We start from the raw sequence: 19,081 nt of genomic DNA, 5'->3' as shown, positions 1-19,081 counted from the left end.
CATATCGAAATGGAAGTGTAAAATATTGATAGAAAATCTTTTAATTTTAATTTTATTTTCAGATTTAGTCTTCCGCGCCGGTTTTCCTTAGAATTCCTTTCGTTGTTTGTTTTGCACAACGATCGAAGGATTCGAACGTTTTGCAAATTTATATCGAAAGGAAAATTTATTATTAATTTTAAATAAATTTTTGCGTAAAGGAGGGTGGACGGGATCGTGGATAGGGTGGGTCTCCAATTCGCAGCAACCTCCACGCGGTGAGACCTGGAAAATCATTATTATTTACTATATTATTCATAATCGTATCCTTGATACAATTATAAATTTTATAGCGAATAATGTGAGCTAATTGGCTGCGCACGCGATTTCAATGATTATTTTTTTATTTTGTAATTATTAAGATTTATTAATAATTTAAATTATTAATAAATCTTTCATTTTAACTTTTTAATATTATGGTGTCTTCTGTTAGCTTTTTGCAATTATCATTTGAATTTTTAGTATATCGTGTATTTATATATATTTCTTTTTCGAGATAGGAATTTAGTTTTTATTTTAGCCTGTAGTAAATTATATAGAAATAGGGTTGTTTGAAGTCGGTATTTCAGTGCGTTAGTCTCATAGGGTATCATATTTATGTAGACTATGATGGTAACATGTTAACGATCATATCGACATATGATAGGTAGTTATCTGTAAAATTTATATTTGAATAATATAAATTTTAACGTAAAATTTTATTATTTTTTAAATAATTTTTACAGTTTTATATATTTGTAAATTTATATTATAATTGTAATAATCTTTTAATTTTACTAATTTCGCAATTAAAATAAAGTATTTATTTTTGAAGGGCTAGTGATTAATGTGTTAAATAACGCAATATATAATGTTTATTTTTTTTTTTTGTAATATTTTCATTTTAGAATTTTTAATGAGCAGGACGCTATTTTTCGAGTTCAATTTATATTTTATATTTTCGAAAATTTATTTATTCAATAATTTTTGTTTTATTTTTAATTATTGTTTTTTTATTTCAATTTATATCTAATAGATGGCACCATAATGTTCTATTCATTGTTATATGAATTGAAACATGCATCGATTTAGTATATTTGTAATTAAAAATTAATCAATTCATTTAGAAACGATATAAATATTTTTTATGATTGAACATTTACTAAAGAAAAATATCAGTCATAATGTAATCAGCGTATAGTTAGACATAGTCATAGAAGTCACTAAATCTTTTTTTCCTTTTTTTACGTAACACTTTACAATGTATCAATTGATCAATCAAGAAACTGCTGATTAGTGTAAACGTTATTCAACATTTTCGATGACTCGCAAATCACTTGGTTGATAAATACGTCAGCTCGTAGATGTCGCGTGGCTGTTTAAAAACCCAACTCGGGTATCCACCAGGGAGAAAGATCACGCAACCGATAAAACTTGCGCTTATGGTTACTATTAATTAAATTTATGAGTCAGTGAAAAACTATCTGACTAAGTAGAATAAATTACCGATAATATCTAAAGAATTAATTGATCAACCAAGAAGGAGAACGTTCGAATATGCTAATACACGTGGCTACTTAATTAAACAGGCGCATACGAACCAACCAACACGTTTACAAACTTTCTTACGTAAAATTCATTTTCATAAATGTTACGTGATATCAAATGTTTTCTCAAACAATTTTTTTTCCAGGATTTCTAACCTTCGTTTTCTCAACAGAAGAAAATTTGAGAATGCAGAAAAAAAGAGAAAAAACAAAAAAATTCGAACGAAAGACACGAAAGAAGAACGCAAAAAGGATTATCAATTCGTCTCGTTGAAAAATATTTCGATCGATCGTGGCACAAACGGTCAAATTTCTGTGCAATCGTTCCGATTCGCACGCGTATAGGATACGCGTGTGGTGGATTCAAGGCGGAGCACCGGTAGTATATCGTTATATCGGTGCGGTGTATATATCGGATTATTCGCTATGCTAGTGGACGTGTCATGTGCGCGCGGCGTAAAGTGAGCAGCTTGGCACTTGCAGTTGCAGCCTTTAGGTTTGAATAAGGGGAGGAGCCTTGCTGCATTTCCAACGCAATTATCCCCATTCTACCACGGCTTCCATTCCTGTTTCATATCCTCTGTCTCCCTCCATCGAGTGCACACAATGCGCCGCCATCTTGGTCGCGTGCATTCCTCCGTTTTCTCGATTTTTTTCCCTCCTGTTTCTGGCTACTTCTCTTTTCTTCTCTCTTTTTTTTTTCTTCTTCTTTTGCTCTCCTCCCGCAGACCAGTCCCAGTCCGACGGGAACCCGTCGGATTCGTCGGTTGCAACCCATTCGCAAATTGTATCCGCTTCTTCGTTGAATTTCTATGATCACGGAGGTGTCGCTCGAACTTGGTCGCACTTGCAGATTGGCTTTCGTTTCCAGTTCCGCTCGTATTATTCTTCACGATCGTTTCTTTTTGACTGGTTTATCCGTGTTTGAATTGGGAAGAGATTTAGATCGTATTGATCCATCGATGGATGAATTCACTGAATCCCTGAGAACCGTGAATTACGAGGAATTAGAAAATTTATCGCCTCTACGTTCTCGAAATCTTCTTTAAACGATATGTTAAATTCGTATAACTTGAGATGTAATAGCGTCTCAATGATAATTCCATAATTTAGATTTCGTATAGCGGTACGAAAGAGGAAAAATTTCGTTCGTTGTAAATAGGATTTTACGTAGAGCGAACGATGATATCGTGACTAAATTCGTTTTCCACGAGTAGTTATTTCTCAAGGAGTTAATAAACGAATTAAATTAGCTTTACGTAACCGTTCGCTCGTTCGATAATAATTACGTGTCTTTCAAAACACGTGACAGATAAAAAATTATCTTCTCTTCGTACATATCGATCTGATTTACCGAAAACTTACCATTAGTGACGACTGTCTCAATCAAATTTGTTGATCGATTTAAAAAATTTATCGAGAGATTAAAAAATATCTCTGAATAAGATTTAGAAACAACGAGGAGACGAACGAAAGAAGATTTGTCAAAAAGAGGACGAGACCTAACCGTGGTTAGCGAAATTCCGTGCCGTCATCGATCATTAGATGGATTTCCCGTTACGAGACCGTATTTCAGCAGGGTAATAAACAGCAAACAGTGTCTCGTTATATATCCACGGATTCCGTGAGCGCAATTTCCGTGCAATGGACAACCGTAGCGAGAGAGGACAGACGCCACTATTACGCAGTATAGATACGTGACGTTCGAGTGTGATAATTCTTTCTTCTTTTTTATTTTCCCTCTCTCTCTCTCTCTCCTATCTTTTACTTTTTTTTTTGTTTTCGTATTTTACAACAGACCGTGTACATTGTTCGTGGGAATACGCAGTTGTTACGTTATTGATACACACTCCCTCTCCCGCTCTTCTCTCTCGCTCTCTTGCATTTTGTTTCTGTCTCTGAAAGTAAAATTAACTGGGTTGACGTTTATCGATAGCAAGGGATCAACCGTGGCTTGCCGCGTGCATTATTAAACGCTGTTAACTTTATACACTTGTGACATACGTGCACCGTTCATTATCACGATTTAAGCACGTCCGTTATCGTGCAATTGCATTGACGTTGGGAACACACGTGAAATCGTTTCGTTGAAACCAGCGCGGTTTAGACACTGCAGTTTTCTAATCTTGATCCCTGGAAATACACCTATGTTTCCTATTTTTCTCTCTCTCTCTCTCCCCGCTTGCACCCTCCACCCCTTCCCTCTTTCCGTTTCAAAGTTGCCGATCTCTTTTTTTATTTCTTCCTGTATGAAGATCGTTCGGCGAGATAAAAGTAACCGGAGAGGAAGAAAGGAATGGAACGGTGGTTGCGTGAAACTCGATGGATCACGCGCGTCTCTGCTTGGAAAATTCGATCTTTCGTCGGAAAAAAAGGAGATTAAAGAAGTTTTTGAATCGGTGTACTAGTTTTTCCTTCTCTCTCGAGGAATAAGGAGGAATACAAGTATCGGACCGCAAACCTTTCTATGTTTGTGCCCACCATAATTTATCGGATTTTTAGTTTTCACAATTATATTTAGAATCGAGGATGGGATCTTGTTTTAAAGTATCTTTCAAAAATTCTATTAACAATAATTTTTCTTTCTTTTTTTTGTTATTATGTTATATACTTCAATACAAAAGAACACTCGAATTCTTTTATTAAAGTATAATATATTACACAACATAACGACTCGCTTCTTTATATCATATTGATAGAAATAATAATATCCAAGTTGTCGAATATTGTTGGTATATAAAATCACTTATCTTCGAACGGTTTTACGTGATATCGTCCATTTTCGTACATGCAATCTTAATAGACAAGTACGCTTCGACAGCCCCGATTGTTCGTAAGATCTACTTTGCTTCGTTGCTCTTGGTTTATTCCATCGGATCCCCATGTAATTTGTCGCGCGTCTTGTTCCTATAGTGAATTTAATAAACAGAAAAATGGAAGCGCATCGGTTTATCAAAGGATTTTACCACTCTCGCGGTGGTGGGCGATAATGAGGCTCGCGTGTGGAATAACGTTCGTTTCGAAAGAGAGGCAAAGAAAGCGGATAGGTTCGAGTAATTTTCGAATAATTGGCCTGTCCAAGCCGGGTCTAGGAGGGCCGGATCCCTTCGATGAACCAGAGTAAACGTACTTCTTCTGGGTAGCGTGATAGCCCTCGCTGCTACCGACATCCCCGAGGAACAACAATTTTCGATGGCGGCCGATGATTTCGAGCGGCGGCCAACGATGATCTTTTATTCATTTAGAAATCGGTCTGGAGTTGCGCGCGTTTGGAAAAAATTCGGAAGCGGAGGGGCCGCCGACGCTATGGCGACCACGAAATGGAGTATTTTTTAAAAAAAAAATAAGAATTGAACTTTCTTCGGGCGCAAGCGCGAATTGTGAAGGATATTTTTGAAGATTCCTGTAAATCTTTACGTGAAAAATATTTTTATAGGAAGGAAAAAGTGAAGAGGAACGGGAAGTATTCGATAATCTTGGAATCAAAGAATTTTAGCAATTTCGAGACCCTCAGATTGCTCGAGTAACAGTGTTTTGTGTTCTGAGGAATATTTCAAAGAAGTTTGTTTCTGTATATGAATTTTTTTTAGAAGAAGAAGAAGAAGAGCGATGAGAAGTATTGGATAATATTGGCTGAGTCCAGGAATCTCGATTACATCTTGAGATTGCTCAAGTTCGTGTTCTGAAAAATGTTTCAACTTTGTTTCTGTATATGAATTTTTTTTAGAAGAAGAAGAAGAAGAGTAATGAGAAGTATTGGATAATATTGGATAATATTGGCTGAATTTTTTTTAGAAGAAGAAGAAGAAGAAATATAAGAAATGTTCGATAATTTAATATCCTAGCTAAGTTCTTCTGAGATTCTGAGATTTAAGTTTCGAAATGAAAATTTATGCGAAAGAAGGAAAGAAACGAAAAGTCTGGGTTCTGAGATCGTTCGAGCTTCGAGGTACGAAGTTTCTTGATCAGGCTTCCTTTGAAGAGATTAAAGAAGCAGGTGGCACTTCGTTTCTCAGATTTGTCACAGGGTTAATTTAGATCCGTTGTACAGTCTCGGTTAGCCATGGGCTATGTATAACAATTACAAGTTAGTGAATTGTTTGAGAACTAGGGCAGCGTGACATCCGTGACACTATTCATTAAACGTTGCAACGTTCTCCAGACTATTAAAAGAACATGATCGTTGATAATTACTGGATTAATCATGATTATTAACGCGTGCATGTAGGTGCATATGGTTGCTTGTTTCACGGGAAATCTTATGTAACTTTTTCGTTTCTTTTTTTCTTCTTCTTCCTCTTCTTCTCGTTCGTATTTCTTTTCGTCTCGCAGACAATGAACCGGCAACTTTCTCGTTACGTCGAATCGGAAGCAAGCATCATGCAGCCTGTGTTTCTGTGTCCTAACAAGTGTTTGCAACGTGAAACTCTGTGTTATTTTCGCTTTTTCAAACAATTATGCTTAATAACGTCCTTCTGTATTTTTCTATTCCTTTGCTCGATTTGTTCATTTCATAAGAAAAACTTAAAAATCTCGTTATCCTTCAAAGAATAAACATTTCCTATATTAACCGTCCGCTTTAAACCGTTCTCTCACCATTTTAACTCACCCTGAACTTAACTCGATGCAAACGCCGGCCGAACAACGTATCGCAACGTACAATGAATTTCCTACTTGGAAATGTCGACATCCCGGCCGGAAGCTAGATAATGGCGAAAACAAGGGAAGCGCGGATCCTCCTTTCGAGAAGAAAGAAGAAAGAAGAAAGAAGAAAGAAGAAAGAAGAAAGAAGAAAGAATCGGCATGGAATCGTCGTCGAAGAGATGGCCTTGAGACCGCTTAACTCACGGCTCCTTTCATCCCAGCCTCGTAACTCGGCATTTCCAGCTCAATTTACTCATTATCGCACCTCCGCTCTGAAATTCCTCTCCTCCTCCCCTCCGCCTCTTATTCATCCGGTCTGTTGAATCGCCAGCTCGCGGCGGCCATTACACTGTTTCTTCCTCGAGATATCTGACGAGATATCTTCGAATCTTTCGTGATCTACCGTGTACGGTGCAAGTCGAGGGATGCACGAGAGCCGATCATTCTTCTCTTGGATCAATTATGCGAGCCCCATTCGACTCTTGGTAATATTCACCGTTATTAAGTATCTCTTTCATTGGAATAAAAGATGGATGAGAAGTTTGGACGAGGATTCGTGGACCAAAGGAAAAAGAAGAATCTTTGAATGTTGGACGTTGAAAGAGTTTGATGGAAAATTAAAGAAAAATTTATCTCCAAGGTCGAAAATTGGAAGTATATGGGCATGAGTTGGAATCAAATTTCAGAAGAATACAGGTTTTGGTATATATTGTTATTTCCATACTAAACGGATAATGTTTTAACCGTAATATGATTATTCGTTTGAAACTTGACTAACGAGAAAAAGGATGTGATATTCACTCGCGCATTTGTATGATCTTTTCGACGAATTTTTCGTTTAATTTGTTTAGAATAATGAAATAGATAATTCGTAATTCGGTCTAGATATCAGAAAAAATTGCAACAATCAATTCTAAACTTACTTTGAAACGATATAAATTTCGAAAACTTTTTAATGTCTATCAAGAAACGGGTGATACGATATAACGAAGTTTTCAAGTTTTTGACGAATCGATTTTTATCCCGCACGTTACACGAGATTTTCACGAGAGAGGTCGATGAAAAAAAGTAGTAAAATTATCGAATGAAGAAAAAATGCAAGACGTTGAAGGGAATCTCACGACCCATGCGGTCAGCTTTGGCGCAATTATAGGCATCCCGTGTACAAGGAGAGGAAGTTTGTATCGGGTTCGATCGGGGCCAAATTAGCCTGGACGTTGAAAGTGATTTCCTTGTCAGGGTTGAGAGAAGACGACGGGTCAGACGAAAATCTGGGGCCCCTAATAAACGCCGGAGGCTTGTGCACAGTACACACAAAACCGAGCAACAAGCGGTCGCCGGTTCTTTATTGGCCTCGCACAAAACTCGCTCGAGATTCTCTGGAAGGAGAGAAAGCAGCGGCATAACTAAGCTCACCGTCCTCTGCCCGCTTTTATATCATGAAATTGGCCTGTTAAAGCGTTACTACGAATCCGTCCTACCGTTCCGTCCACGTCGTTTACCATTCCGTGGAACCACGAGTCAATCTTATTAATGATCCAGGTCAGACGGTTTCCTCTCCGCCTGGACGAAATCTAATTGAACCAGAGTGGACATCGATCCAGAGTGCTTGCAAGAGTGTGATGAACCCAGTTGATGTTTATAACTGTAATATTCTTATCCGAATTTTCTGCTCAACTTCTTCGATTATTATTCTTCGCCGATAGAGAAGAAAGAATTATTCGAATTTCGAAGTTTGAGAAATGTAGACGCGATATATAAGAATATATTATACATTCCATCGTGGGATTTTTCCTATTTTGGTTATTTTTCGTGGATGGAGAGAATATATTTGCAATCTCTGTTCGCGATGAAAAATTGAAGAGACATGTGGAGAAATTTGGCGAACGAAAGGTCGGATTAATTAATTAATTCATTGCTAAAATCGAGAAATGTATCGTGTGTTAGATATGCGCACGAATAAATGGACAATTTTGCTCGTGTTTCTTGTCGGAAGTTCGGAATATCGCAATTTTGAAATCGAGTAGCAGGTGGAAAAATAATTTCAAGTTGGCTGGCCGATCGGTATGTCGGCAGAGGAGAGGAAAAGGAACCTGGTTCGCGAGAACTGTTGCGTCAAGAACGTACGCTTTAATTATTGCAAGCAGTGGAGCGCGATGCAGACGCGGCCATCTTGTTCGTGCCTCGACGCCATGGCAAACTCTGCCGATTTTTTTTTCCCCTCCCCCCAGAATAATTTCTTATTTCTCAATCTCCTTCTTCTAGATTTATACCCATGTTTCAGTGGAGAAAATCCGGTGCAATTAATAATCGTACGTTGATCTATCTTAACTTACGTAAAAAGAAAATAGAAGGAAAAGAAAAATGCTCGATTCTACACGAACGAATATAAAACGCTTTTTTATCCCGTGGAATATAAAAGGGACGAAATTAAACAAACTGTAAAATTTTTTATTAATTCGTACGATTCGTAGGATCAAAAGAAGAGGGGAAACAATCTCGTTTCTTCGTTCATATCGCGCAGCTTCGAGATTCGTCACGATCTCTCGAGATCTTCGCGCGGAGACAGAAAGATTTGATTGGAAAGAAAAGTTGGACGAATCGAGTCTCGTTTCTGAGAGGAAAACGCGAGGCGGGCGCGACGCCAGAAGCATTGAAATCCCTGTATCGCGATGGAATCTCCGTGCTGGAATGATAAACAACAATTAAAGGCGCGGCTTGTATGAAATAAAGTCTCGATTATCGGAATTATGCGCATCGCGTGCAGGCCGCTTGGTGTTTCTTCTGTGGTGGTTTCTCTTCCGCGCTCGTGTAACCGCGGCCAACGCTACGAAACGGAATTAAAAAGGAAGAAAATAAGGCGGAAAAGAGGAGTACGAAGGGACGAAAAAAGGATTGAAAAACAGCAGGCGGAAGAAAGAGGGAGAGGAAGAGACGGAAGCAATGTTCGGTGATTGTCGTTTATTCTGCATTTTTCTCGAAAAATTTACTTTTTCTCTCTATCGACGAAAAATGTTACTTCGTTAACCAATAAGAAAAGAAGTCGAGAGAAGAAGGCTTAGAAATCACACGAATAATATCGCCACCGCTCCTCCAACTGGATCGAAAAAGACCGTGAAATTTAACAGCAGATTCCACGCGAATGACAAATAATACACGCAAAGGCGGGATACGTAGCCGATGGTGTAAAAACGAGTCGAAACTTGGAAGCGTTCTCGAAAGAAAGGAGGAATGCGGAGAGGAAAAGGAAGAAGGAGATGGTATAGAGATCGATCGGTCGATCCTTAGGGACACATCGGGAAAGACGTGTGCGTAATCCCGTGAAAGGTAGCTTGAGAAAAGAAGGGGAGAGAGCGGCAGGGAGAGAGCTGGCAGGCAGACCGGCTGTCAATCAACCGCGGGCTAGACTACCAATTTCTTGGCTCATAATTTCTGATAATTTGTCGGAGGGCCGAGCGAACTGTGGCGGCGGCGGCGGCGGCTGCTGCTGGCTACCACCAACCCTTCCCCCATCCCCGGGCGCGCCTCGCCCTCCGACCGCCACGAAAATCATCATAAGAAGGTAATTGCACCGATCACGTGTGTACAAGCGGCTTGTATTTATCCTTGTTTCATTATAATAACAATGTAACCCGCTCTCTCCACGGCCATCTCTCTCTCTCTCGAAACCCGGAGGGATAATAATCGGTTCGACCACGGGGCTTCGATCATATTTCTGCGGGGCAGGATAACTTGCTCCTCGAGCAATTAGATAAACGTCTATAAACGCGTGATATCTGCAAGATAGGCCGGGGATATTCCTCTCGACTCTTCTTCTCCGTGTCGAGAGAGAGAGAGGTGGAGGTGTTTGAAACGTCAGAATTTCCAAGGGAGTTCCATTCGTTTTGACTGACGTGAAAGGTGTACGTACACAGAGGCGGCCTCGAGATGGTTTGAATCGCACGAACCGGCAAGAACAAATTTTCCGAGAAAACTTATCTTATCATTCGATGCCACGTCCGAGGGAGTTTAGCATGTTGAATTCGCACGAGTTGTGAACGGTTTTCCGCGAACGGGTAGCCGATATTCGTGGATTCAGTGGAATATAAAATTGTTGGCTGCGACCGTTTCGAGGTTCAACGTACCCGAAACCGCGTATTACTTGTCCCAATGATCGCATGTCCGCAACAAGACCTGCCGCTAGCGAGCATTGGCGTTAATTCGAGGGGGAGGGGGTCCCGGGTTGGCGGTGGCACGGTTCAATGTTTCGTTTGACATGCCGCTTGCCTTTGACTCGACGGCGCGGCTCCCAACCATCAAAACAATATCTCGTTGGTTCTTTTCTTCGTTTGATAAAAATAACCACCGCTAATAACCACCGATCCTATCGTGCTAATTATCTTAATTAAAATGGAAAAGTGCGAGTGTTGAATTTGTAGAGTGGCAGCAATTACGCCGCCTAGGAGGGAAGCAACTTTAATGATACCCGTTCCCATTGGTCGATGCGAATTCGACCGTCGTAACGATGTTGTTTCTCGTTTCCTTCGAGTTTTTTTAAGAACGATCGTGAACGCAATTCCGATTTGGAGATCCGAGATCGAAAAGATCGAAGATGCGTAATGTCAAAGTTAAATCATTGTCCTACTCGGAGAAATGATCATTTTAAAACACGCGAAACGAGAGTCGAATGGGAATAATGAAGCATCATCTCGAAACATAAGTGGAAACGTTACGAGTGGTCGTTCGATTTTCGTGGAACTGGATGCCTCCGGCGATATTTCCATCGCGAGAAAATCGTTCCAAGCGATGTAACTGTTCGGAATTCAAGCCGAGAAATCCACAACGACTCGTGGTCGAAGAACAAAAAGAATCGAAAACATACGCGATACTTGTTTTCCTTCATCTTTTGCTCTAACAACTTAGAAGGCATTCTCAAGAGAAACTTTTACTCTTCTACTTTTTAAATGTGAAAAAGAAAAAGAAATTGAATATAAAGGATAAAGTATAAGCTGTGCGCATTTAGTGACGAGCAAAGAGGACAATGATAATCTCGTACTCAATGATTTACGTTGTTTTCAACTCAAGTCTCTTAAAAGTCTCATATTCTCAAGAAAAACGTATTCTTCTACTTTCTAAATATAAAAAAAACAAAAATGGAATACTAAAAATAAACTGTGCACTTTGCGAGTGAAGAGGAGAGTGAATGGTAATCTTCTCAACGGCCATACGTAACAAAAAGAATCAAAAAACGTATACGTTGTTTTCGTTCGTATTGTTTGTTTCGACTCGAGTCTCTTAGAAGGCGCATTCTCAAGAAAAACGTATTCCTCTACTTTCCAAATAAAAAGAAAATGGAATGAAAGAATAAAGTACAAACTGTGCGCTTTGGATTTGCGAGCGAAGAGGACGATGGTAATCTCGTGCTGACGGGGTGCGGCCACGTGATAAGCCCTATAGTTTCTCGGTTGTATCGAGCCCGTTTTTACAGCATTACGGTGGTTGACTACCCCTGACCGACCGTTGCAGAAGTAATTATTCATAGCACGCAATTACGCGAGCGGTGCGCGCGGCGTGTCGCTGGTATCGCGGCATCAATTGCGCTGCTCGTGGCCCCTGATTGCGGGTTTACGTCTCAAAACAATGATTTATCTAATTAAGCCTTGGTTTTGCATTGTTAGCCAGCCTTTTGTTACACGGTGGCCCATTATCCCCGGTCGTCCATTATTTCCGAGGCACGGAATAGCGACAGATCGGCGAGTTTCGTGTTGCGCCGTGTTTCGAAAGGAACAAGAGACAGACGTGGTGCAACTTGTAAAATCGAAGTGAAATCGGATGGAAATTGGAAAGCGTAAGTTCGTTGGGAACGTGATTCGCTCGATTTTGCTAGAGATTAAATTAAATTGGGGTTGCTTGCGTTCGATATCCGGTATCGAGGAGCGACACTTCCGTTCTCTACGTTCTATCGGTTGGTAATGCTGCAATTACCGAGGGGGCGAGTGGTTGGTCGAGGTAACGGTAGATGGCGCGAGGATTCGGTTCGAGAGGATCATAATAAGGCTTTGCTTTTTACTTTTATCCAATTTCTTTGGGAAATTTTCCTATGAATGTTCGAGTTGCATTGCGAGATTGAATTGGTTGAAATGATAGTTACATTTTTGAATTTACACGTTCTTATTTCTTATTTCTACTTTAACGTGGAATAAATACAGATTTATCGCAACGAAGTAACGTGTTATACGTTATTTCGTGTCTCTTCGTGTTTCTGATATAATCGTTATTATTTCCAATGAATATTTAATTTCTTTACACTTAATATATATTATTCTACGGTATCTTTCAATCTCGCGAAGAGAAAGAACTTTTAAATGTTTCTTTCATTATATCTCTTTCAACTTGGTTCAAGCTTTTTAATATATTACAAATTTTAATTATTCATGGTATTATGATAAATTTCATTAAATTGCGGAAATGTTTATTGCGTTTTCATCTCGTATAGATACTTTATACTTTTATATGATATTTACTGTTGCGATAGAAACATGTTTTTAAACATTTTTAAACATTCAACGTAATAGAAATATTTTAAAATTTTAAAGTCACATAAATGTAATATTTCGCTGTAGTACTGTTTAAAAATATTACTTCGATATTATTTTATACCATTGTATCAGATTGACAGATAGATGGACGATTATATATATAAAAATTGTATTTGACGGATAAGATGAACGAAATTAAATAATATAGGATGAAAAACTATAAACGCGTGTTACATATGGGTTTTTTTCACACCTTCGAAAAGAGAATGAGAAGAATCACGAAATCGGGAATTAACAGATAATCTCATTTGTAACGAGAGAGGAAAGTAAAAGTCAGAATTCGATTTCATTCAAGAGGTAAACAAGGCTCGTGGCCGAATTCGCGTGACCCAGACCGATGAAACGAAACGAATGGGTCGTAGTACGATTCTGAGAGAATTGGATGCGCAACTGGACGTATGAGGAACGATAATAAAAGAAATATCTAATCCCAGTTTCAATAAATACCGTGGAAATTTGGAAGAAACGAAACGATTTTCTCGAATATTTTGAAGACCAACAAAATGCTTGTAAACTTCTCGAATGACGAATTATCTACAACTTGAAATTCACAGATCCATGATTTCTTCCATGTTCAATGGATACTCACTTCTTCCGAAAATTATGCCAAGGAATACCATAATTTCTAATACTCGAAGATCAAAAAGATATTTATAAATCTCCTTAAATATTTTTAAACTGGTGACGAATAATTATAAAAGTTGTCGAAAGTCAAAAAGATCTAGAAATTGGAACAATTTCCAGAAAATTTTTAAATAGACACGATAGTACGAGATAGTACGAGATTGTAACTGTAGGGAAGTGTAAAAGGGAAGAAGAGCATCGTTGAATGGAAGGGAATGAGAGATAGCCGAGGAAGAACCGGCGCGTTTGTTGCGTGTAAAAGAGTTCTTTCAACGTCTGTATCCGAAATGCATGCGTGAAATGAGTTTTTAATGCGAATGGAATTTTTCGTAAGAAAGTGCGTAATACGTTGTTGAAAAACAAGATCGCAGCCAGTGTCTGCAGCTAAATAAATAAAATGGCTGTCATTTCATAAGTATAATTATCAACAGCAAACAGAACGCTTCAATGTTTTTTCTTCTCCTTCTTTTCTTTTTTTGCGGTAAGAATAAACCGGTATTTATTATAATACGTTAATGAAGAATTTTTTTTATAAAGAAATAAAAAAATAATTTCTTAAAATTAAAACTTTCACGAATATTTTTATCTTCTTTAATCAGACTATAAATATTATTATTTAAACGCTGTTACCTGAACGCGAATAGAAGTTTCCGAGGAATAATTCATACAAGTGCAAAAAGAACGCGAGGCAATTGCGAGCAAGAAACAATTGCAGAGAAAAGCCTTGGGAAGTTATAATTAGTTCTACGTGTTTTTCAGATAATTGTAGCCATGCATTATAGAATAAGCAGCGCTGTGGAAGAAAAACCATCCGATACATAGACAGAGAAAAGTTTAAATTGAGGCAAACGTTATTTTACGTAATGCCGCGGACGACGATGTTGATCACTTATCTCGAATAATCCTTCTCTTTCTCGCTGTCTTTTCTCTCCGTCGAGAGCTTCGAAGTCCCCATGCAAAAATTCTTTCCCTCCAAATTGTAGCAAATACCGCGTATCGCGATAAAACTCGCATTTTAAAAAAGAAAAAAAGAAAGTATTCCTTCCAATTCTCTTCAGATTCCTCGTTTCGTGCGATCAAAAATATCGAAACAAGGTTCGCCACCCCTTACGAATGACGATCGAGACGACTACATTTTGACGATTCGTGCAGCTTGACGAAATGTTGCATCCTCGAATATTTTCTTTCCAACGGACGATACGCGAAGGGATGACCGGATATCGAGCGATCCGAAGCGACAATATGGGATGGAATCGCATGCCATCCAGACGTTTCGATCAATTCGAGCATTCTGTTTTCGTAGGTGAAATTTCATATCAGTTGCCTCAAAATGTGTGCTTGGACGATCGCGACGGCGATCGGTTTGAACGTCGTCTCGATATCGCCAACGTGCCTGTTCCACGCCTCGAAACGATCCTGTGTGATCGTGGATATATCGAACGCGTTTCACGATCTGATTACACTCACGAAGAGAATCCTTTTTTGATAAGGAGCGTCGTGTTCACGTGGGTGGAGGTACGTGGATGACGATTGTATCAAGCGCTGAAAGGAGATTTCTATCGAGGATTGAGTTTGGATCGTTTTATAGTACGATAGTTTTGTATCGGATAATATTATGTGGAAAATACACTCGTGAAAAATGATTTGATCAGTCAATTGATAGATGTACACGTTTCAATTGTATTTCATGGAAGATACAATTATATTTTTCATTCCGTCGGATCAATTTCGACGTCCATGGCGACGTCACGGGGCACAGAAAAGATTATTATACGACGCATTCGTGATCGTTTTTCTTCTAGAGGAACGCAATGATTTAATTGTGAAATTGTAATATCGACAAGATCGATCGATAAAATCGTACAGATGCATCGACGAGATTTCACCATTTTATCGAATAATGCTCGATGAACTTACTTTCAACTTACTCTGCCTCTTCTGTTCGTCAAATTTAAAAAAAAAAAAAGAACGCGATTAGAAAAAGGAATTCGAAGATCTACCGCTATCTCTATCCAATGAGATCTCATCACGTTCGAGCTCTCCAATTTATCTCACTCTCCCTTATCGATCCTTAAAAATGAAAAGAAAAATTTGCCGACCGTCCACGAGAGATTCTCTAGTCTCGTCAGCACTTCGAGTGCGTATCGCGGATGAAACGAAAGAAAAACAGGGGAGGGGAAGGGGCGAACGTCGAAGTTAACTTAAACAGAGTCCTCGTCGGAAATATTACAAACGACACAGAATAGATCCGAGCCGAACGAAATTCCCAGCCTGGCGTCCTTGGGCGCGACAGAGAGCGGGCGCGTACGCGTAGGAGTGGCCCGTTGGTCGGACAAGGAAAGGGTGATCACCGGCGGAATAGGTGTAATCGTTTAACGCGCGCGATGGTATCGTTGCGGCGCGGCGCGGGTTGGGCAGAATAGCGCCATGCTGGGCGCGCGATTGGCCGGGGCGTCCTGGCGGTGGGCGTGGCCACGGGCGCGGGAGGGGATCGCGAAAGCGACGGGGCGATTTCAGGGGGTAGAAGGTGGCGGCCGGAGCGGGTATCGCGTCGAGGTTACCTCCTCTTCCCGATGAGGTAAGTTGTACCCACCACGAACCGCCGCCACCACCACCCGATCCCCCGTTCCGATCTATGCCACGGTCTCCTGACTTATGCTACGCCCGGCAGGGCAGCCAGTACACGATACGCTCCTACCAGGCGAACACCGGGTTTCTCCGTGCTCGTTTACCTCTACCTCTGTCCTCTACCTCGCCACGGTTTTCGACGCGGAAATCGTACGGGCGGCGGCCGCGAATCCGCGTCTCTTTACGCGAGTCGCGTCACCGCGTGGAAAAAAGTGTCCGTTAAGGGGAGGGAAGGAGGGAGCTCGGTCCGGTCGTGGGTGGGGGGGGATGTGGAGAGGACGAAGGGAGGGAGGGAAGTGTTGGCGGGTGAGAGAGGGATGCGCGGTTCAGTTTCCGCGTGCACGTGACGTGATCTGATCGTCTGAAAACGTGGCTGGAATAATATATCGTGTCGGCGATCGCGAACTGGCAAACCCAGCGACTTATGGTGGTTGTGTATACGTGCGCACACGGTTTTATGCACACACGGTTTTAAAAGTTAGAAACTGAGGCCCTGTCACGTGATCGCCTGTACGCGGCGAATACCTTCTAATTGGAATACTACCGCGTTTTGATTAAAGAGCGGTAGTGGTACACCCTACTGAGTGAGTGGCGATAGCCGAGAGCTGATAGCAGTGAGAAGCACGAGAGTACCATTTTTTTTTCTCCTTTTCTTTTCCTTTTTTTTTTTCTTTCTTCGTTTTCGGTGAATCGGATGGAAGGGAAGGATGAACGCGTCACAACGACGCTGTAGGGCCCGGGAGGACGGTTTCGCGCGAGTTTGGATTCTCGAGTGCGATCGGAGCGGGATCGTGGTCCCGCGACGAATCGGTGGACGTTCGCAGTGACGGTGGGTTGCAGTGACAGGACTCGTCGATTGTTTTCCGCGTGATGCGCGCGCCAAACGACAGTGGTCGACCGTGTCCGCGTCTCGATTGAAATCTCGTCCGAGTACGCACAGATATCGGTGGCGTACAGTGAACTCGATATAAATGTGCGAGCGGCCGTGTCGCGCGAGAGTGGTGGTGGCCTTACCTGGGAATTGGAAAGATGATTTTTCGTTTACACGCGATCCGACGGGATCCGACGTGTACGTGTCAACAAGAGTGGTATCCTCGGTAGCCGGTAATTGATTGAAACGAGTCACGTTATCGACGCTGCGCAACTGTGCTTCGAGTGATCGACACCGACCAGCGGACAATTTCGCGCCGCCGTCCGCCGTCCCACTGCCATCGGTCGGCGATTTTTATTTTTTCCTCCGCTCGTTATGTCGTCGAGAGTGCGATAATTGGATCGATGGTAAATTCCGTTTGAGAGGAAGGGTGGCGGAGGAGGCCACGTAACAATATCTCATCGATACCGGTGTTAATCGTCGATATAATACGTTATACGGGCGCGGGAAGAGGCAGAGAAGTGTCCGTTATCAGTGGTACGTTGCCGCAACGGGAACAGCTGTCGCAGCTGCATCGTTGTCCCGACGCCCAGCACCGGGATCGAGAATCGAAAGCTCGACGCCGGCAGCTGGCCGAGCCGCCAGTGACAGACAACGATGACGTAGCGTCGGCAGAGGCAAAGGGCGTCACGGTCTGCACGGTGTACGCGCTGGACAGGACCGCCTCGGCGGGGCTGGGGGTGGTTGGGGGTGTTGTCGGTGTCGCTGGCGGTGGTGGAGCGGCAGGAGGAGGAGGAGGAGGGGGAGGAGGCGGAGGAGGTGGTGGAAGTGGCGGTGGTAGCGGGACAAGCATCGGGGGTGAAGTGCAGGGGGTGGTCGCCGGGATTTGTGGACCAGCGAGCGCGTCCCTTGCGGCGACGGATTACGTGACGGCGGCATGCTATCCCCCGGGACCTCAGCTCACCCTGACCGCCTCTCACCCTCAGCCCCACGTCGTTGATCCCGCGATGACGCCCACCTCGGCGCCGGTACCGACCCCGACCACGGCGTCGGGACCCAACAACCCGGTCGCCATGAGCCAACTGGGAACCGTCTATGCCACCAAGAGGCGACGCCGGAACGGAAAAAGGTTGGTAGTGCGTGTGTGTATATATATATATATACATACATACATACATATATATTTTGTGCCCTTTCGTTGCGCCGGTTAAATACCCATGAATATCGGTACGCGCGGTGTACCCTGTATGGTATGAAATGCCGGTTACGCGGATGTTGGCTTCCTGACTGACTGTCAGATTGGAGAATAGCGTGATACTTGGAGTGGAGTGGCGAAGCTTCCATTGGAATTTATCAAATTTTTTTCCCCTTTTTTAACCAGAGTCGTTTGTTTGGATAAGTTTGCGCGATAAGTCGAGGGATATTAGGATAGGGAAGTATGGTATGGCCAATGCTTTTACGTTAGGTTTTACGCGGAATGTTATGGTATAGCGATTTGCCGGATAATCGACGTTTCCCTGTATACGTATATGTATCGATAAAGCGCACTCGCACGAAACTGTCTGTTTCGTTTTATACATTATGGAAATGGTATTGTTGGGCCAATTCGTCGAATGAAAAGAGGCGGGGAGGGGAGGAGGAAAAAAAGAAGAAGGATAAAGTTGAGAGGGTTCGATAAATTTCATCGCAAACGGCGGATTAAAAACCACGAAAATCACAAATAACCATCGTTACGTTAATTATATCCGTTTCAGTAATTCAATTTATATCAAATTTATCTTGCCGTTTCTCTCGACACGACAATACCAATTATCCACGACTTACGCAATACGTAAGAAAGGAAAAAAAAAAAAAACAGCAATTGTCTCTAAACCGTGAAAAAAGGAGGGACATCGAGGACATATATCATACTCGTTTCTGTTCTCGTCACTTCGTTTCTAATTTGATTGTGCGCGTTCATATTTCTTGAATTATTTAAACGACTTTACGCTTTTACGTATATACTTTTATCGATGATGTACAATCTGAAATAATGACGTACACAAAGAGGGAGTAATTTTCCTCTACTTACGGATTTGCGGATAATAGTTTGGAAAATCGAACGTAAAAGATATCAAACGATCAAAACTCCGTTTATCGAATCCGACGGAGGAAAAACAACAGTTCGTAGT

General features: G+C 41.4%; 1 protein-coding gene across 2 annotated transcripts in view; it reads left to right on the top strand.

The window, feature by feature from the left end:
• Window positions 1-228: 228 nt before the first annotated feature.
• Window positions 229-19,081, top strand: part of LOC107993374 (aryl hydrocarbon receptor protein 1) — a 148,811-nt gene continuing 129,958 nt past the window's right edge. For both annotated transcript variants that reach the window (XM_062078255.1, XM_062078254.1), the window contains exon 1: window positions 229-18,039. In XM_062078255.1, coding sequence (XP_061934239.1) covers window positions 17,918-18,039 — 122 coding nt within the window. In that variant the 5' untranslated portion in view covers window positions 229-17,917. The remainder of the gene's footprint in view (window positions 18,040-19,081) is intronic.

This window comes from Apis cerana, linkage group LG8 (assembly GCF_029169275.1).
Source record: "Apis cerana isolate GH-2021 linkage group LG8, AcerK_1.0, whole genome shotgun sequence".
Classification (NCBI taxonomy): Eukaryota; Metazoa; Arthropoda; class Insecta; order Hymenoptera; family Apidae; genus Apis; species Apis cerana.
The sequence above is the reverse complement of the archived record's forward strand: the minus strand, read 5'-3'. Positions and strand labels throughout refer to the sequence as shown.